General features: G+C 48.8%; 1 protein-coding gene across 3 annotated transcripts in view; it reads right to left on the bottom strand.

Moving 5' to 3' along the window:
• The window catches only part of APBA2 (amyloid beta precursor protein binding family A member 2), a 218,292-nt gene that overhangs the window by 66,763 nt on the left and 130,712 nt on the right, over nucleotides 1–20,817 (bottom strand). For 2 of the 3 annotated variants that reach the window (XM_034667970.1, XM_034667969.1), the window contains exon 1: nucleotides 1,559–2,580. In XM_034667970.1, the coding sequence (XP_034523861.1) occupies nucleotides 1,559–2,524 (966 nt within the window). In that variant the 5' untranslated portion in view covers nucleotides 2,525–2,580. Of the gene's footprint in view, nucleotides 1–1,558; nucleotides 2,581–10,237; nucleotides 11,244–20,817 lie in introns of those variants that run through there. The other variant, XM_034667971.1, reaches the window with a different exon arrangement.

Here is a 20,817-nt window from a genome sequence, read left to right on the forward strand (position 1 = left end):
CCCCCTGTACCTCCTTCTTTACACAATCTTCTTTTCAAGATGATCCTATCACAGTGGCTCTTTCGGGTCAAATTTCAAAAGGTTCGTCATCTGGAGAATGGGTCGCTTGGGTCTATGAGATGTAAACACCAGGTCACGTTCACTCAGACGTGGCAGAGCCCTCAGGAGTCCTCAGGCCCCATGAGCATCTGGGACCCTTGTCAGCCCTGAGCTGGGAATCACCAGGCTTTCCCCTTGATGGAAGTAGCTTGCGAATGAATGAGAAAACCAAAAAAGCTATGCAGTAATTAACCAGTTTAAATGAGGTTTCCCAGCGCCTTGAATAACAGCATTTGCTTCGAGGAGACACTATTTAGGGAGAGAAGTTACCCGCTCTTCCCCCCAGTGCCCCCTCCCCTTCGTGCTCTAAAGACAACATTCTCTTGATAAGAACTTTGTCAGGGAAGTCAGCTGCTACAAGGAGGCACAGTATGTCGCCCGGCCCGTGTAGCCCCCATCCGTCCCTGCGGCGCCCTAGCCGCTGTTGGGCCATGAGTCCAACTCTTCCAAAGGGAAGAGGGTCAGCAGCGCTTGGCCTAAAGCCCGGAGCCACCTGCCCTTGGGGGGAGCTCCCCACCTCCACTAGCACAACAGCAGCTTCTCTGCCTCCCAAGGCCCCTGAATGCCGGGGAACACCTTGAAAGTGAAGCCAACTTACATTTAATCATCTTTAAAAAGAACAAAAGGCATCAACAAGCAAGTGCCAGCAATCTAGCAGCGAGTCAATGTGACTTATGACCCGAAGGCACGTTCTTAGCATATGTATATATTTTTTAAATTCATGGACTCTTCTGGGGAAAAAATAATAATTAAGGCTTTAAAAATGTAAGAGGATTTCATTCTCATTTGCCCACAGAACTGGCCAAACAGAAGTTCCTTTATACAAATGTAATCATCACATCTTCTTTATATAGTCACAGAGGGTTTTTTTTTTTCTGAAAAGCAGCTTTTCAAATGCAGCTATTAGAATACATGCTCACTTTGATGTAATTAAAAGGAAATATAGTTATGCTTAAATCCACTGGCCTCATTAGCATGCATTTCTTCTCCAACACTTTGTCAAACCTTCAAATAATTATTTTCAAAATAGTTATTTACAGCTAACTGCCCCTAATGCCAAGCCCCTGAGCTTTCAGAAGGGTGTCACTGGGATACAGTGGCCCCTGTGGAAGGTGCTCAGATCACTGTCCCTTGTCACTGGGGCATCCAACTACTGGCCGCGGCATTATGCATAAGCCAGCAACCCCACATCCCTGCCAACGTCCTGCCAGCCTGAAGAAACCAGCTAGTGGGCAGATGGTAGTCACACGGACCACCCATGAACAGATGCAGAGCAAGTGGGCTAGAGACCAAACATCTCCTGGTGGGGGGATCTTCCGGATGGTACCAGAACATCCACACACCTGCTACAGAACTGAACAGATAAAGAACTACACACACATTTCAACTATGGGCTTTGGCATCCTTTGTTCTCTTGGCCCCTCTGCCCCCCCTTCCCTGGGGACAGCCAGAGTCCTACCTGCTCTTGGGGCCACTTCGGCCTCTCCTCTGGAGTCCTGGACTTGGTCTTGAAGCCTCTCTGGGGGTCTCCAGAGTGCTTGGCCTCAGGAGGGAGGTTCAGTGACTTGGGCCTTCCCTCGTGTCTGCTAGGGCCGTGGCTGGCCTCGCCAGGCAGGCAGGCCTCCGTGGAGTCCCCGGGCCCTGGCTCGGGCCCCCGCACCAGTGTATGTTCAGGGCTGGCCTCTCCAGCACTGGTGATGCTGGTCATGCTCAGGCTCATCTTGATCTCGGCCACGATCTGGTCGATGTCCTCCTCCTGGTCCTCCAGGTCCCCGTCCCCACGCCTCGGACGATAGGGTGAGGGGCTGCCCGTGTTCCCATTGGCCTCCGTGGGGTAGTAGTCCTGGTAGCCCTCTTCATTGGGGCAGTAGTGGACACCTTCTTCCTGGTCCTGGGCCTCCAGGACAGAGGTCTCGTCCTCCGGGAGGGGGAGGTGGCCGTCCCGGTAGTCGGGGCTGCCTTCGTCCCCGTGGCCGCGCGGGTGGGGGGCTGCCGAGTCTGTCCACTCCTCCACCGCCTCCTGGCACTCGTCCGTCTCCAGGTGGCGCGTGCCATGCGCCAGGTACCCCTCCCCGTTGCAGTCCATGCCCTCCAGGTAGCTGTCGTCCTCGGGGCAGTAGCGGATGTAGTAGGTGATGCCCTCCTCCTCCTCGGGGAGCCCCTCATCGTAATCCTCCTCCTCGGAGGTGTTGTTCACGTAGTCAGAGCTGGAGTCCCCATCAGGGCTGTGGTCGTGGCAGCCCTGGTCTGGGGGCGTGGGGCTCTCAGGCCGCAGGGTGGCCAGCTCCAGGCCCTTGGGCACGTACTCCTCCAGGGGCAGCTCTGCGTCCTCACTCTCGGGCTCCTGGCCATGGGGGATGGGGCCTGGCCTCACCCTGTGGTCCAGCATGCTGCTCGCTGTGCTCTGACGCTTCCGGTTGGCCATGGCGGATGCTCACACGGCCATCGTCACCTGCAGGCAGCCACTGTGGGGAGAAACGTTGGAGAGGACAGTCAGAACCCCGCCAAGCACAGCCACCCCAAGAATTACATCAGGCCACGGGCTGCCAGCCACGGGACCCACTGGAGTGTTTCACCACCATGTTGTCCTGGGGCTGTGGTAATGCACACCTGTTCCAATAATGCGACCTCCCCACTGTAGCTGCCTCTCGTGTTAAGAACCATGCGTGCCCATGTCAAAGAGAAGAGAGGACACTCGGGGCTGGAGGGGAGGGGGCAGAGGCGAGGCACCTGCCATTTGTCAGGATGACTGCCTCTCTCCCAGAATCCCAGTGGCTCATTCAGTACTTCTTAAAAATGCTCACCCAGTTTGGGTAGCCAAGGTGACAAGACAAAGAGTCATCAGATCAAGTTATTTGCTCTCAAAAAAAAAACAAAGAGAGAGAGAAAGACTGAGAGAAGCTTGCATCCAGAAGACGTGATGAGGTCCGATGAGAAGGTACACTCCCTTACAAGTCTAAATCCTCACTACTCCCCAAAGGCCCACTCAAGTTCCCTCCCCTATCAGCTTGTTTCGCCCTCCCCAGCACACAGAAGCCTCTCCTTTCTCCTCCCTCTCAAACGGCATCCCCCAGTGATCACATTTGCCAGAACTGTCCAGGCCGAGCACCATCCAGAGAAGCTGAACCTGAGCCCTAGATTCATGGGCTCAGCAAGGTGAGGGCACAGGAGAGGAGGGACACAGAGAGAGGACAGTGCTGCCTGGCCACAGAGAGAAGGGGAGCACCCAGGAGAAGGCGGAGGGGATGGCTGCGGCTTGCAGAAGGGGGGGGTCGTGGTATCACGGGACACATCGATGATTCTGTGCATCCAAACTGGGCAAGTCCCTACCCCACCACCCAGGACTCTGCAATTTATCCCACAAACCACAGAGTCATCAGGCAACTTTCAGCAGGTGCATGACACACAGGATTTCTCTTTTAGCCTCATCTGTCCAAGCCCAGCATAGAAGAGATGCTGGGAGAAGGGAGACTAGTGAAAAATCTGTTCCCATGCTCTAGGGCAAGTGAGGGGCTGGCATCAGGGAAAAGGCATAGAGTATATCCAAACAGATGGTTAATGTTTTATTTCAGCTGAGTGGTTACCCAGGTGTTTGCTTTATTCTTTTTTTTTTTTTAAGATTTTATTTATTTGCGAGAGACAGAGCGCAAGAAGGGGGAGGGTCAGAAGGAGAAGCAGACTCCCCACTGAGCAGGGAGTCAGCGCAGGGCTCAATCCCAGGACCCTGAGATCATGACCTGAGCCGAAGGCAAACGCTTAACCTACTGAGTCACCCAGCAGCCCCTGTTTGCTTTATTATGTAAATTGTACTTTTACATCACATATGCCTTGTTTTCGTTTGCATCATAGTTCATTTATTTTTAAAAACTTATTCCTGTGTCCAGAGAGAAGAAATGAGAGCCTGTACCCATGAATATGGTCACAAGGGTAAATTTCATGATATTTTTATCACAATTTAGAAAAAAAAATTTTAAAGAAAGGAGAGCAGTGGAAATGAGAGAGGAGATGTGATTCGGGGAGTATTCAGGCAGTGGAAGCAACGGGATCTGGGCTCAGCAGGACTAGAGAGTTGACAGCAGAGACAGGGGCTCTCAGAGCCCAGGCTCTGAGCTTGCCCAGCTGTATTTTCTGTTTCTTCCACCTTTCTCCCCAGAAAAGTCCTAAACTAAAGACCCTTCGCACTCTGTATTCCCCAGAGCACCCACACAGCATTTTGCTTGTAGTGATGCCCAAAATGCATTTTGCTATGACATTGGGTTTACCAGATGGCCAGTCATACCATTATGAATATTCCCCCAAAAATGGAGGAGATGATTATTTCATCCGTCCAGACACTCAGAGTGTGAGCACCATTACTGGCTGAGCCACACGCTTCCAACATGTGAATTCAGCGCAAGGAAGTTTCCTATTACAAGGGGCTCATGAATGGCTCTGTCTTGGTAGCACCACTAGATGCTGAAAGATGCACAGTGCTTCTTCTCCAGAGCAGCCCACAGACTAGAAAGACACCCCAGCCAGCAATATTATCACAGAGACGGAACTTGTAGAGGCTGAATGTCCTCACAAGTTACCCCATCCCCAAATCCCAAAGCTGATGGGATAATTCCAGAGATCTGTTCCCAGGTAGGGATCAGGGTGCTCAGTGTTCACTAAAACACCGGTGCCCAGAGGGTGCATCGAAGGGCTGACCTGCCCCACAGCCACTTACCATTTTACAACAGACCTCTTACTTTTACAGAGAATAGCTAAGTCCAGGGACGCTGGCCGGCAGAACCTGGCCATCACCTTCTTGTGGACGAATCTCTAGCAACAACATTCCCCAAAAATGGTCACAAAGCATGTGCCAAATGCAGCAGCTGAGAGACGGCCAGACTCCTACACCTTGAGAGTCAGGATGGTCAAAGGCAAATGAGGCTGGCGGTTAGTTTCACCTGAACACTCAGCAACTATTCCTTGCGAGTCATGCTATCCCTACAGCATCTCTGTACCTTCTTAGGCCAGGCACACTGCACACCCTTGTTAAAGAACAAACTCAGGGACACAGTACCTCTTAACTCCAAATTCCAGCTTAAATTCAAATTCTGGCATTTAGGGGATAGAATCTACATGCACACATAGACACATGTATCCCCATATCTATACATAACGCCCTCCAGGCCAATGTAAGACTCAAGGGCTAAAGTAACATATGTGACGGTAACATGAAACAGTCCCTGATCCTATAAATAAGTCATCCAAAGCAATCCCAGCCAAAATCTCAGCAGAATATGGGAGAAACTTTGACTCAGTAGTTCTTAAGTTCATTTGAAGAATACATACTTGAAAATAGCTGAGAAAGACCTACAAAGGAGAATAATGAAGAAGAACTTGCCTTATCAGGTATATAAATATACTCTGAGGTCATGGTAACTACAATGGCACGGTATCATTGCTGGACAGACAGCAATGGTACAGACTAGAAAGCCCAGAAACAGATCTATGTTTACATAGTTTTATCTACAAAACGTAGTTCGCCTGGGAGTGAGGAGTTTCCGTACTCACAGAACTTTCAGTGCCTAAACTGGAATGTGTGGTCACCCTAAGGGAGGTAGGCGAAAAAAAAATTCTATGCAGCGGCAGCTATGGGGATCCTTGGGTGAACTAGTGGTTCTAAAACTTTGCTGCACACTGGAATCACCTGAGGGAACTTTACAAGTGCCGATGTCCGGCATTCCAAGTTCACTGGTATGAGGTATGAACTGGCATCAAGATTTTTAATGTGGAGCAAACTTTGAAACCCACTGGGCTAACCATTTAGGAGAAAACAAAGTTGCTTCCTACCTGATAGGTATATACTTTCCACATGGAGTAGATTTTTAAATGTGAAGAATCAAGGTTTCCAGATGATGGTTACGTTTGCTTCCTTCAAGGGAAAATGGCCCCTCCCACGGGAAATCTGGAACTCATGGTGCTGGGGCTGGGGTGCAGCTCACAGACCCAAGGCACATCAGAGGAAGCACTTAGGTCCTGTGGCTCCAGGAGGTGTGGACATTTTCCCTTGAAGCAGGAGACTCAGAAGAGGACAGCCCATTTCTGTCCATACTTTAAAAACAAGGTGCCCTGGGCACCCGGGTGTCTCAGTTGAGCATCTGTCTGCCTTCCGCTCAGGTCATGATCCCAGGGTCCTGGGATTGAGCCCTGCATCGGGCTCCCTGCTCAGTGGGTGTCTGCTTCTCCCTCTCCCTCTGTCTGCTGCTCCCCCTGTTTGTGCTCTATCAAATAAATAAATAAATAATCTTGAACAAAAAGAGGAGCCTCCCTTCTCACATGTCAACCATGAGGTCTAGAAAGTCAACCCAACCACTGCCAACTNCTATTTAGACACCTTATTTAACGTGCATTCCTCACAAGTAATTATAGCCAGTACTTCTTTATAATAAAACCAGTTGAGAAGAGTCTCACATTTCCCTGACCTTCGATAATAAGACCGTAAATTTCTTGGGCTCTCAGCCTCATCACAGTCCCTTCACTGTGCTCTTTTTATTAGCGGGTCATCTCGTGAATCCACAAAGTTAGCCACTTTCCAATGCTTCCTCACACACTATACATATTACTTTAGCACTTTCCAGAGCAACCTTGCGTACAAATTGGCGAATTCCTTCTTCCTCTTTCTGCTGTACCATATTGTTGACTCATGGCCAACAGCTCTATAACTCACACCTACATGAAATATCTAACACCACGGATTTTCTCCACAAGGCACATCGCAGCCTTCACGTGCTTAGAAACATCAGACAGCACTCCAGCACTGAACTGGGGGGTCATTTCATCACCCCACCAAGAGCACAAACATGCAAAAAACATGGCACGAAAGGATCATGAAAAGGACGCCTGCTTGCAGTATGAGAGCTGAGACAAGAAGGCAGAGTGCCTCCTTGTTCAAACTCGGCTGGGATCATGCAAGTGGAGTGACTCACATGTTTCTGCCTCTCTGTGCGTGCCCACGAATGCTTGCGAAAGTGCCGAGTATTGATTTTAAGCTTACACATAAATGTTAGCGAGTAGGCCGAGTCACAGATAATGGAATCCATGAATAACAAGGATCAGTCAGGCTTTGTTTACAGAACACATCTAACAGGATGCTTTGGGAAATCCTGTCAGGTAGTTTGCCTCTTTGATTTGAAAACCCTCCGCAATAGAATTTGGCACTGCCATGTGGCAAGATATTTTTTTTTTTTTTTGCTTCTGTTTTCCAAATTTCCCTCAATAAACATGCACTGCCTTGACATTGTCCTTGCTTCTCTAAAAACACTCATGCACAGATCTCAGTTCCCCACCACCCCTTTCTGTCTTCCTGCAACTTGAGCCTATCTCCTTTGGGTTCTCTCACATCCTGCCCCCACCCCCTTGCCAGTGGAGACCTCTTGGTCTCCCCAGCATCACGCAGGTGAGAGGTCCACCTGCAAACTGGAGCTTTTTCAAAAGGAAACACGCCAAAGGGAGTATCTGTAGCAACAAGTTACATCTAGAGCATACAAAGCGCGCCTAGGAAATAAAGAAGCATCCAGAGCCCACAGGATAAAGGGCACACATCAAACATTCACGGAAAAGGAGAAGCGAGTAGGCAAGATAAACGTGGGGAGACGGTCAATGTTCATGCCCACTACGCGAATTTATCCTCATGTAATAAACCAGAAGAAGGAAAACTTGGACAGAGATGTCCATGCCAGCCTGACGCATGAAAGACAATGCCACCTGCCACGTGCAGGCTCAGTGGCGGGCTCTGCGCAGACGATGCATGAGATGGCACATGGCCTGAGTGGAACATGCAAAGGTCTGTAAAAACGATCACGAAAATGACATGGCGACACGGAGAAACATTTGCAATGTGTCAGGTTCTAAAAGGTGGATGGCAAAATTACATCTGGGCTACGATGACCACCACATACATTATTCATGGTCAATGCCAGAGTCTGAAAGGGAACCCAGCAAAACCGAAAGAGCTCGTCTGTGAGGGCCGGTGGGCGCCATGGCAGGTACTTTCTCCATATTCCCATTTCTAATTCCATTGTGACATTGTATGGAAGGATAAAATAAAATGCTATGTGGTACTCTTCAAAGTGGCCATGACACAACTTTTCCAGGTTTAAAAGGAGTGTCAGAGAGGACAGGGATACTATGCTATTTTTCCTCCAGTGGAAGCCTCCCACAGTACCCCTTCTCAGAAGTGAATGGGCCATCTGATTGACTGTGGTTCAGTGGTTTTGCATCGGGGCCATTCAGTGGTACCCAGGCTGCTGGGCCACAGACCACAGTTCAGAAAGGAGGCTCTAGGTAGCCAGCACTGGCCTTTCTCCTTTAATTTGTTTGTTTTGTTTTACTGTAGCCTTAACCCCAGGCTATGCCACGCTACCTGCAGACAGCCCAGGGAAAGGCCAGCACGGGGCTCGTGCACCCTGGAAGCTTATTTGAGGCCACTCTTTTGTTGGCTCCCACATAGTCTGGCTGGCCCCAGCAGGGGAAGTGGGGTGCAGGTGGGAGGATTTAGGGATTCCTTTTAGGAAGGCAGGCTGTGATCTGAAGCAAGGAGTCACCCCCTTTCCCCCTGTACCTCCTTCTTTACACAATCTTCTTTTCAAGATGATCCTATCACAGTGGCTCTTTCGGGTCAAATTTCAAAAGGTTCGTCATCTGGAGAATGGGTCGCTTGGGTCTATGAGATGTAAACACCAGGTCACGTTCACTCAGACGTGGCAGAGCCCTCAGGAGTCCTCAGGCCCCATGAGCATCTGGGACCCTTGTCAGCCCTGAGCTGGGAATCACCAGGCTTTCCCCTTGATGGAAGTAGCTTGCGAATGAATGAGAAAACCAAAAAAGCTATGCAGTAATTAACCAGTTTAAATGAGGTTTCCCAGCGCCTTGAATAACAGCATTTGCTTCGAGGAGACACTATTTAGGGAGAGAAGTTACCCGCTCTTCCCCCCAGTGCCCCCTCCCCTTCGTGCTCTGAAGACAACATTCTCTTGATAAGAACTTTGTCAGGGAAGTCAGCTGCTACAAGGAGGCACAGTATGTCGCCCGGCCCGTGTAGCCCCCATCCGTCCCTGCGGCGCCCTAGCCGCTGTTGGGCCATGAGTCCAACTCTTCCAAAGGGAAGAGGGTCAGCAGCGCTTGGCCTAAAGCCCGGAGCCACCTGCCCTTGGGGGGAGCTCCCCACCTCCACTAGCACAACAGCAGCTTCTCTGCCTCCCAAGGCCCCTGAATGCCGGGGAACACCTTGAAAGTGAAGCCAACTTACATTTAATCATCTTTAAAAAGAACAAAAGGCATCAACAAGCAAGTGCCAGCAATCTAGCAGCGAGTCAATGTGACTTATGACCCGAAGGCACGTTCTTAGCATATGTATATATTTTTTAAATTCATGGACTCTTCTGGGGAAAAAATAATAATTAAGGCTTTAAAAATGTAAGAGGATTTCATTCTCATTTGCCCACAGAACTGGCCAAACAGAAGTTCCTTTATACAAATGTAATCATCACATCTTCTTTATATAGTCACAGAGGGTTTTTTTTTTTCTGAAAAGCAGCTTTTCAAATGCAGCTATTAGAATACATGCTCACTTTGATGTAATTAAAAGGAAATATAGTTATGCTTAAATCCACTGGCCTCATTAGCATGCATTTCTTCTCCAACACTTTGTCAAACCTTCAAATAATTATTTTCAAAATAGTTATTTACAGCTAACTGCCCCTAATGCCAAGCCCCTGAGCTTTCAGAAGGGTGTCACTGGGATACAGTGGCCCCTGTGGAAGGTGCTCAGGTCACTGTCCCTTGTCACTGGGGCATCCAACTACTGGCCGCGGCATTATGCATAAGCCAGCAACCCCACATCCCTGCCAACGTCCTGCCAGCCTGAAGAAACCAGCTAGTGGGCAGATGGTAGTCACACGGACCACCCATGAACAGATGCAGAGCAAGTGGGCTAGAGACCAAACATCTCCTGGTGGGGGGATCTTCCGGATGGTACCAGAACATCCACACACCTGCTACAGAACTGAACAGATAAAGAACTACACACACATTTCAACTATGGGCTTTGGCATCCTTTGTTCTCTTGGCCCCTCTGCCCCCGCTTCCCTGGGGACAGCCAGAGTCCTACCTGCTCTTGGGGCCACTTCGGCCTCTCCTCTGGAGTCCTGGACTTGGTCTTGAAGCCTCTCTGGGGGTCTCCAGAGTGCTTGGCCTCAGGAGGGAGGTTCAGTGACTTGGGCCTTCCCTCGTGTCTGCTAGGGCCGTGGCTGGCCTCGCCAGGCGGGCAGGCCTCCGTGGAGTCCCCGGGCCCTGGCTCGGGCCCCCGCACCAGTGTATGTTCAGGGCTGGCCTCTCCAGCACTGGTGATGCTGGTCATGCTCAGGCTCATCTTGATCTCGGCCACGATCTGGTCGATGTCCTCCTCCTGGTCCTCCAGGTCCCCGTCCCCACGCCTCGGACGATAGGGTGAGGGGCTGCCCGTGTTCCCATTGGCCTCCGTGGGGTAGTAGTCCTGGTAGCCCTCTTCATTGGGGCAGTAGTGGACACCTTCTTCCTGGTCCTGGGCCTCCAGGACAGAGGTCTCGTCCTCCGGGAGGGGGAGGTGGCCGTCCCGGTAGTCGGGGCTGCCTTCGTCCCCGTGGCCGCGCGGGTGGGGGGCTGCCGAGTCTGTCCACTCCTCCACCGCCTCCTGGCACTCGTCCGTCTCCAGGTGGCGCGTGCCATGCGCCAGGTACCCCTCCCCGTTGCAGTCCATGCCCTCCAGGTAGCTGTCGTCCTCGGGGCAGTAGCGGATGTAGTAGGTGATGCCCTCCTCCTCCTCGGGGAGCCCCTCATCGTAATCCTCCTCCTCGGAGGTGTTGTTCACGTAGTCAGAGCTGGAGTCCCCATCAGGGCTGTGGTCGTGGCAGCCCTGGTCCGGGGGCGTGGGGCTCTCAGGCCGCAGGGTGGCCAGCTCCAGGCCCTTGGGCACGTACTCCTCCAGGGGCAGCTCTGCGTCCTCACTCTCGGGCTCCTGGCCATGGGGGATGGGGCCTGGCCTCACCCTGTGGTCCAGCATGCTGCTCGCTGTGCTCTGACGCTTCCGGTTGGCCATGGCGGATGCTCACACGGCCATCGTCACCTGCAGGCAGCCACTGTGGGGAGAAACGTTGGAGAGGACAGTCAGAACCCCGCCAAGCACAGCCACCCCAAGAATTACATCAGGCCACGGGCTGCCAGCCACGGGACCCACTGGAGTGTTTCACCACCATGTTGTGCTGGGGCTGTGGTAATGCACACCTGTTCCAATAATGCGACCTCCCCACTGTAGCTGCCTCTCGTGTTAAGAACCATGCGTGCCCGTGTCAAAGAGAAGAGAGGACACTCGGGGCTGGAGGGGAGGGGGCAGAGGCGAGGCACCTGCCATTTGTCAGGATGACTGCCTCTCTCCCAGAATCCCAGTGGCTCATTCAATACTTCTTAAAAATGCTCACCCAGTTTGGGTAGCCAAGGTGACAAGACAAAGAGTCATCAGATCAAGTTATTTGCTCTCAAAAAAAAAACAAAGAGAGAGAGAAAGACTGAGAGAAGCTTGCATCCAGAAGACGTGATGAGGTCCGATGAGAAGGTACACTCCCTTACAAGTCTAAATCCTCACTACTCCCCAAAGGCCCACTCAAGTTCCCTCCCCTATCAGCTTGTTTCGCCCTCCCCAGCACACAGAAGCCTCTCCTTTCTCCTCCCTCTCAAACGGCATCCCCCAGTGATCACATTTGCCAGAACTGTCCAGGCCGAGCACCATCCAGAGAAGCTGAACCTGAGCCCTAGATTCATGGGCTCAGCAAGGTGAGGGCACAGGAGAGGAGGGACACAGAGAGAGGACAGTGCTGCCTGGCCACAGAGAGAAGGGGAGCACCCAGGAGAAGGCGGAGGGGATGGCTGCGGCTTGCAGAAGGGGGGGGTCGTGGTANAAGAGAGAGAGAGAGACTGAGAGAAGCTTGCATCCAGAAGACGTGATGAGGTCCGATGAGAAGGTACACTCCCTTACAAGTCTAAATCCTCACTACTCCCCAAAGGCCCACTCAAGTTCCCTCCCCTATCAGCTTGTTTCGCCCTCCCCAGCACACAGAAGCCTCTCCTTTCTCCTCCCTCTCAAACGGCATCCCCCAGTGATCACATTTGCCAGAACTGTCCAGGCCGAGCACCATCCAGAGAAGCTGAACCTGAGCCCTAGATTCATGGGCTCAGCAAGGTGAGGGCACAGGAGAGGAGGGACACAGAGAGAGGACAGTGCTGCCTGGCCACAGAGAGAAGGGGAGCACCCAGGAGAAGGCGGAGGGGATGGCTGCGGCTTGCAGAAGGGGGGGGTCGTGGTATCACGGGACACATCGATGATTCTGTGCATCCAAACTGGGCAAGTCCCTACCCCACCACCCAGGACTCTGCAATTTATCCCACAAACCACAGAGTCATCAGGCAACTTTCAGCAGGTGCATGACACACAGGATTTCTCTTTTAGCCTCATCTGTCCAAGCCCAGCATAGAAGAGATGCTGGGAGAAGGGAGACTAGTGAAAAATCTGTTCCCATGCTCTAGGGCAAGTGAGGGGCTGGCATCAGGGAAAAGGCATAGAGTATATCCAAACAGATGGTTAATGTTTTATTTCAGCTGAGTGGTTACCCAGGTGTTTGCTTTATTCTTTTTTTTTTTTTAAGATTTTATTTATTTGCGAGAGACAGAGCGCAAGAAGGGGGAGGGTCAGAAGGAGAAGCAGACTCCCCACTGAGCAGGGAGTCAGCGCAGGGCTCAATCCCAGGACCCTGAGATCATGACCTGAGCCGAAGGCAAATGCTTAACCTACTGAGTCACCCAGCAGCCCCTGTTTGCTTTATTATGTAAATTGTACTTTTACATCACATATGCCTTGTTTTCGTTTGCATCATAGTTCATTTATTTTTAAAAACTTATTCCTGTGTCCAGAGAGAAGAAATGAGAGCCTGTACCCATGAATATGGTCACAAGGGTAAATTTCATGATATTTTTATCACAATTTAGAAAAAAAAATTTTAAAGAAAGGAGAGCAGTGGAAATGAGAGAGGAGATGTGATTCGGGGAGTATTCAGGCAGTGGAAGCAATGGGATCTGGGCTCAGCAGGAGTAGAGAGTTGACAGCAGAGACAGGGGCTCTCAGAGCCCAGGCTCTGAGCTTGCCCAGCTGTATTTTCTGTTTCTTCCACCTTTCTCCCCAGAAAAGTCCTAAACTAAAGACCCTTCGCACTCCGTATTCCCCAGAGCACCCACACAGCATTTTGCTTGTAGTGATGCCCAAAATGCATTTTGCTATGACATTGGGTTTACCAGATGGCCAGTCATACCATTATGAATATTCCCCAAAAAATGGAGGAGATGATTGTTTCATCCGTCCAGACACTCAGAGTGTGAGCACCATTACTGGCTGAGCCACACGCTTCCAACATGTGAATTCAGCCCAAGGAAGTTTCCTATTACAAGGGGCTCATGAATGGCTCTGTCTTGGTAGCACCACTAGATGCTGAAAGATGCACAGTGCTTCTTCTCCAGAGCAGCCCACAGACTAGAAAGACACCCCAGCCAGCAATATTATCACAGAGACGGAACTTGTAGAGGCTGAATGTCCTCACAAGTTACCCCATCCCCAAATCCCAAAGCTGATGGGATAATTCCAGAGATCTGTTCCCAGGTAGGGATCAGGGTGCTCAGTGTTCACTAAAACACCGGTGCCCAGAGGGTGCATCGAAGGGCTGACCTGCCCCACAGCCACTTACCATTTTACAACAGACCTCTTACTTTTACAGAGAATAGCTAAGTCCAGGGATGCTGGCCGGCAGAACCTGGCCATCACCTTCTTGTGGACGAATCTCTAGCAACAACATCCCCCAAAAATGGTCACAAAGCATGTGCCAAATGCAGCAGCTGAGAGACGGCCAGACTCCTACACCTTGAGAGTCAGGATGGTCAAAGGCAAATGAGGCTGGCGGTTAGTTTCACCTGAACACTCAGCAACTATTCCTTGCGAGTCATGCTATCCCTACAGCATCTCTGTACCTTCTTAGGCCAGGCACACTGCACACCCTTGTTAAAGAACAAACTCAGGGACACAGTACCTCTTAACTCCAAATTCCAGCTTAAATTCAAATTCTGGCATTTAGGGGATAGAATCTACATGCACACATAGACACATGTATCCCCATATCTATACATAACGCCCTCCAGGCCAATGTAAGACTCAAGGGCTAAAGTAACATATGTGACGGTAACATGAAACAGTCCCTGATCCTATAAATAAGTCATCCAAAGCAATCCCAGCCAAAATCTCAGCAGAATATGGGAGAAACNCCCAAAGCAATCTATAATGTACAGCTTTCCCAGCCAAAATCTCAGCAGAATATGGGAGAAACTTTGACTCAGTAGTTCTTAAGTTCATTTGAAGAATACNTCCAAAGCAATCCCAGCCAAAATCTCAGCAGAATATGGGAGAAACTTTGACTCAGTAGTTCTTAAGTTCATTTGAAGAATACATACTTGAAAATAGCTGAGAAAGACCTACAAAGGAGAATAATGAAGAAGAACTTGCCTTATCAGGTATATAAATATACTCTGAGGTCATGGTAACTACAATGGCACGGTATCGTTGCTGGACAGACAGCAATGGTACAGACTAGAAAGCCCAGAAACAGATCTATGTTTACATAGTTTTATCTACAAAACGTAGTTCGCCTGGGAGTGAGGAGTTTCCGTACTCACAGAACTTTCAGTGCCTAAACTGGAATGTGTGGTCACCCTAAGGGAGGTAGGCGAAAAAAAAATTCTATGCAGCGGCAGCTATGGGGATCCTTGGGTGAACTAGTGGTTCTAAAACTTTGCTGCACACTGGAATCACCTGAGGGAACTTTACAAGTGCCGATGTCCGGCATTCCAAGTTCACTGGTATGAGGTATGAACTGGCATCAAGATTTTTAATGTGGAGCAAACTTTGAAACCCACTGGGCTAACCATTTAGGAGAAAACAAAGTTGCTTCCTACCTGATAGGTATATACTTTCCACATGGAGTAGATTTTTAAATGTGAAGAATCAAGGTTTCCAGATGATGGTTACGTTTGCTTCCTTCAAGGGAAAATGGCCCCTCCCACGGGAAATCTGGAACTCATGGTGCTGGGGCTGGGGTGCAGCTCACAGACCCAAGGCACATCAGAGGAAGCACTTAGGTCCTGTGGCTCCAGGAGGTGTGGACATTTTCCCTTGAAGCAGGAGACTCAGAAGAGGACAGCCCATTTCTGTCCATACTTTAAAAACAAGGTGCCCTGGGCACCCGGGTGTCTCAGTTGAGCATCTGTCTGCCTTCCGCTCAGGTCATGATCCCAGGGTCCCGGGATTGAGCCCTGCATCGGGCTCCCTGCTCAGTGGGTGTCTGCTTCTCCCTCTCCCTCTGTCTGCTGCTCCCCGTTTGTGCTCTATCAAATAAATAAATAAATAATCTTAAACAAAAAGAGGAGCCTCCCTTCTCACATGTCAACCATGAGGTCTAGAAAGTCAACCCAACCACTGCCAACTCACTAGAAAATCATTCTCCCCTGTACTTTCTGGCCCCCTACAATGAGAACTTTTTGTACGTACAACCCTGGGCCTTTTCACTTGAGAAATATCTCCCCATTTATTCAAGTCTTAAATGTCTCTCAACAGCATTACGGGATTCTTCACAGTGAGTTTATTTTTAGATTATATTATTTTGTGTGTGTGTGGCTGTGTGTCTCCCGTTATATATTTACCTGGCTATTGTTGGTACATAGAAAAAAAAATCTATACTGATCTTGTAAAAGTCCATTTTTAAATTCTAATAACTTTGGTTGGTAAATTTTGTTCTTTTTCTTTCCAGCATTTGATCACCTTGTCTGGCACACTGCCCCAGGCTTCTACTCACAGTAAAGTGATGAAAGAGGCATCCTTGACTTACTCCTAATGGCAATGAGAAAGGGCTGGTCCAGGGTGAGACATGGATGGCACTCATCTCAGTCACAAAATTTAACAGGGCACCAAAAAACTCAGGAATCAAAACAGAGAATTTCTTTTTAAGAAAGAGATGGGGGGGAGGGGCAGAGGAGGAGAGAGAATCTTAAGCAGGCTCCACACCCTGAGATCATGACCTGAGCCAAAATCAAGAGTCAAACGCTTAACCAACTGAGCCACCCAGGCACCCCCCGCCAAAGAGCAAATGTTTTAATGCAACACTTTAAAAAATAAAACTCAATGCAAGAATGGATGGCAAACAAAATATCAAAGCTTTAAATAAAGACAAGATCAGTATTATTGATTTTTCTTTTTGCCTCGGGTTCCCATAAGGCTCTGGTTGGACATTGTGAATGATCCTATTTTTAAAAAAGTTTTCACCATTAAATACCATGCTAGTTGTTGGCTTTTCTAGAGTTTAATAGTGCGGACCTTCTGATTCAGTTCTCTTTTCCGTAGATATAGATGGAAAGGGACCCAGAGCAGAACCCTGGGCGGCAGGAAGCCACGTGTTTGAAGGTTTGCAGAATTACATTTAACCTATAGGGGCACTCTGGGTATAAGAAAAAGAACCCTCCTATTAAAGATGAAGACGGAAGGTCCTGTTTAAATTCAGACCTCCATTTACTGACAGGCCTTGGGCAAGATATTTTAACAAAGGGATGGCCTTCTGCCCTTAGTAAATTGGAAATGATAGCACCTGCCTTCAGGCCTTGACGTGGGTTAAATAGGAGAAAAACCCACACAGACCTCAACTCGATAATGTTTGTTTTTTTCTAATTCAGGGAGTTGAGGAACATTTTAAATGAAATTCGAAGGGAGGGAATGCCTGACTAGGTGCGTGTCTTAGATGGGGAATCTATGTTCCCTTAGATGGAAATTCTGCCAACGCAGGTAGACAGTGACCCTGGCCAGAGACATAAAGTATATCTCTGCAATGGGATAGGGGTGCATCTAGGTGGGACTGCAGAGAAGGGGGAGGTCTTGGGGAAAGCCAAGAGTTGCTCCCCCAAAGCAGTGGTTCACCCACTTTGATGGGTACAAGGCCAACCTGGGAAGCATGCAGGTTCATGGGCCCAAGATTCCAAAAGCCAGGCCTGGAGCTGCAGGTGATTCTGATGGCAGAGGCTCTAAGGTTGCACCTGAAACCCTGACTGAAATAGATGCTCGGGGCGTCTCCGGGGGCTTTCCACTAACTACAGAATGGGTGTGACCTCCTTGCCAAGAAACACAAGACCTTTCCTTAGATGCCCAGGCCATCGTGTTCCACGCCTTCTCTCCTTCTCCCTTTCCAAGATCCAGCTCCTGGGTCACCTATACTCCCTGCCAGCAGGACACAGGTGGGTGGCCTGGGCACACAAGGGCTATTCAGAGAACAGCAGACACTTTCCAGGTGAGGTCAAAAGGAGGGGAGAAGGAGAGGTGGGGCAAAAATATGGGTGAAGCCAAGTGGTTCCTGCCAAGAAAGAGTTCTGAGTTTATAATTATAATTATAATTATAATCTCCATTGTCGCTCAAGAAAGCACAAAGCCCTCACACACTGCCTGTGCAGCAGAGGGGCTTACAGCTTGATGATAAAGGATTCCACTTACAACACCTTAGTTACAAGCAGCTTTTTCTGCGCCCTTCGTGTCTGCAGGGAAGTCCCACACAGCCGCAAAATCTCGCCTTCCCAGGCTGCAAGGCTCGCACGCAGCATCTCCTGGGAAGATCTGCAGTGACTTCAGCGCATCTCCCTTCTGGGGGTGCAGCTGTGACACGGGGACAGTTGCCCTGTAGGAGGCTGTGAAGAGCCTCACTCCCTGCCTTTGGAGAGGGCAGGACACGTGATTAATCTTAGCACATCATTTGTTAAGCAAATGCGGGCAGATTTTTGTACCCGGGAGGGAACTGCTTCTGAGGGCACAATACTTCCCAGGGATAAGGACGATTTGTTTTGCTGCCTATTTAACAGGGGATACAGAAAAGAGACACCCCCCCTCCAAGCTATTCTGTCCACAGATGGCTACTGTTATTTTGTGATCTATTTCTTTCCATTCTCCTCTACACATCTCTTCTGCATGGCTGAGGTCTTGCTGTAACCACAGTGCCATGTTCTCCTCTCTTAACATGATAGAATAAGCAGTAGGAACTCTCTATAGTTACGATTTTAATGGCTACATAGTATTTCCTGGCCCAACAGACATAATCTAACTATTCCCTACCCGACACATGGATTGTGTCCTATTTTTGTATGATAAATAATGTTCTGATGCTTCCCTGGCGAGCTACTCTAGGCCTTTTACCCCCTTCCAGGGCTTTTATCCAGGACCCTTTAAACTTCTTGCAATCCTAGATCCAGGTGCTCCGAAAAGCCCCCAGGAGGGCCATGGCTAAGAGAGAGTTAACCACCCCTACAGTGGGGGGCTTGGGAGGCTCTGCATGCTAGCCTATGAGCAAACATATTGAGGTCCTCTGCTTCTGATTAATCATATTAAAGATAAACCCTTCATAACAGACCATCTGGAAAGCAATTCAAATGTACAGAAGAAACACGATTACCTGCTGTGCGTCCAAGAAAATGAAAATGAGGCCCTGTGTCCAGACTCAATTAATTCTAGAACAGCACATAAATCAATAGAAAATGCAGCCCCTGACTCGGGGCTCACCACTCTCCTCCTGAAACATCCTAATGAGATGTGGGAAATAAAGGCTCATTGTCAACAATTAAGAGCCCCAGTGTCCTTATTCTAAACCACATTTTTCTTCTGCAAGGGAAAATAGCATTAGCCAGCTCTCAGGAGCACTAATAATACAGCTGACCAAGATGAAAAAGAGAGATTCGGTGGCCATACTACAGGCTCGGTAAACACATCATCATACAAATGAGATATATACTCAACCAATTGCTGCTGCCCACGATCTTGTTCCTCAGTCTGGTCTCACATGTTGTAAAGATAATACCTTTTTTTTTTCCCTTTCAAATGTAATGGAGGTGCTCTGACCACTCACAGTTGGGGCTCACACAATCTCAGAGCACACCTGTATACTCAGCTCACCCCAGACACAAGTCATTGATTAAGTATCGTACTACAAGATCAGACAACCAGAGGCTCTGAAGGGACATTAATAATCTTCCAAAAACCAGGTTGAGTTCCAACGTGATCACCAAAGACACTATAACCTAGCTTAGCTCACAGAGGGATATGCTTCTCTTTGAAAAATGGCAGAAGAAAAGGGCAAAAGTGTTGAGCACACTCCAAACCTTTCCTAACAGGGTCTTAGGTAAACCAGTGTCAACACACCCAAAAGACAATTATGCAGCGATTAAAATCATTACAAAGAGTTTATCACATAAAATGCATTGTTATAATGAATTCACAACCAAATAAACATAGAATAAACTGTGAAGAACCACATTAAAACACCAGCAAGGGTTTCCTTTGAGTGACAATAATGCTATTTACTTCCCTCCCTTCCTCATTTCTGAGTATAGTAATTCTATAGACGAGTAACATATAAAAAGACAAGTGCCAGGGAGGAGAAGCCCTCTGCAGCCACATCTGCACAGAGACATTTCTGCATAGAAAGGACGTAGGTCTCAGCAGCCCTTGAAAGCGTCCTGGGACACAATTTGCTCCATCTCGGCTTTCAATATGCCAGCATATCTGCCCCTACCCCCCACATCTTCATCTCAGAATGAGCAAAAGGGAATGATCTGACCCTTAAATACAATTTGAAAATGCTGTCAGCCCTTCACCAACACCAAGTCCCCAGGAGCTGGTATTTGTATCCCACAACGGGATCTACACCTGAAACCTGCGTTCATGCCATAATGAATGGCAATGTCATACCTGTGGGCCAGCAGATGCCCACTGTAAGAAGTGAACTTTCACCCACAAGAACTCCTGGAAACAGTAGTGGCTTATTAAAGTCAGTGCCTCTTCCTATTTGCCCTATTAAAATACCATCAATATTTTCACAGAGCTGGAACAAATAATCTTAAAATTTGTAGAGAACCAGAAAAGACCCTGAATAGCCAGAGGAATGTTGAAAAAGAAAACCAAAGCAGGTGGCATCACAATTCTGGACTTCAAGCTCTATTATAAAGCTGTGGTCATCAAGGCAGCATGATACTGGCACAAAAACACATAGATCAGTGGAACAGAATAGAGAATCCAGACATGGACCCTCAATTCTATGGTCAACTAATCTTCAACAAAGCAAGAAAGGATATCCAATGGGAAAAAAAGGACAGACTCTTCAAAAAATGGTGTTGGGAAAATTGGACAGCCACATGCAGAAGAATGAAACTGGACCATTTCCTTACATCATACACAAAAATAAATTCAAAATGGATGAAAGACCTAAATGTGAGACAGGAAACCATCAAAATCCTGGAGGAGAATACAGACAGCAACCTCTTCGACCTTGGCTGCAGCAAATTCTTACTAGACACATCTCCAAAGGGAAACAAGCATAAATGAACTATTGGGACTTCAACAAAAGTTGATGAGGATGCAGGGAAAGGGGAACCTTCTTATACCGTTGGTGGGAATTTAAGCTAGTACAGCCACTCTGGAAAGCATTACAGAGTTCAAGAAGTTAAAAACAGAGCTACCCTACAACCCAGCAATTGCACCACTAGGTATTTACCCCAAAGATACAAATGTTGTGATTGAAGGGGCACCTGCACCCCAATGTT

This window comes from Ailuropoda melanoleuca, chromosome 9 (genome assembly GCF_002007445.2).
Source record: "Ailuropoda melanoleuca isolate Jingjing chromosome 9, ASM200744v2, whole genome shotgun sequence".
NCBI lineage: Eukaryota > Metazoa > Chordata > Mammalia > Carnivora > Ursidae > Ailuropoda > Ailuropoda melanoleuca.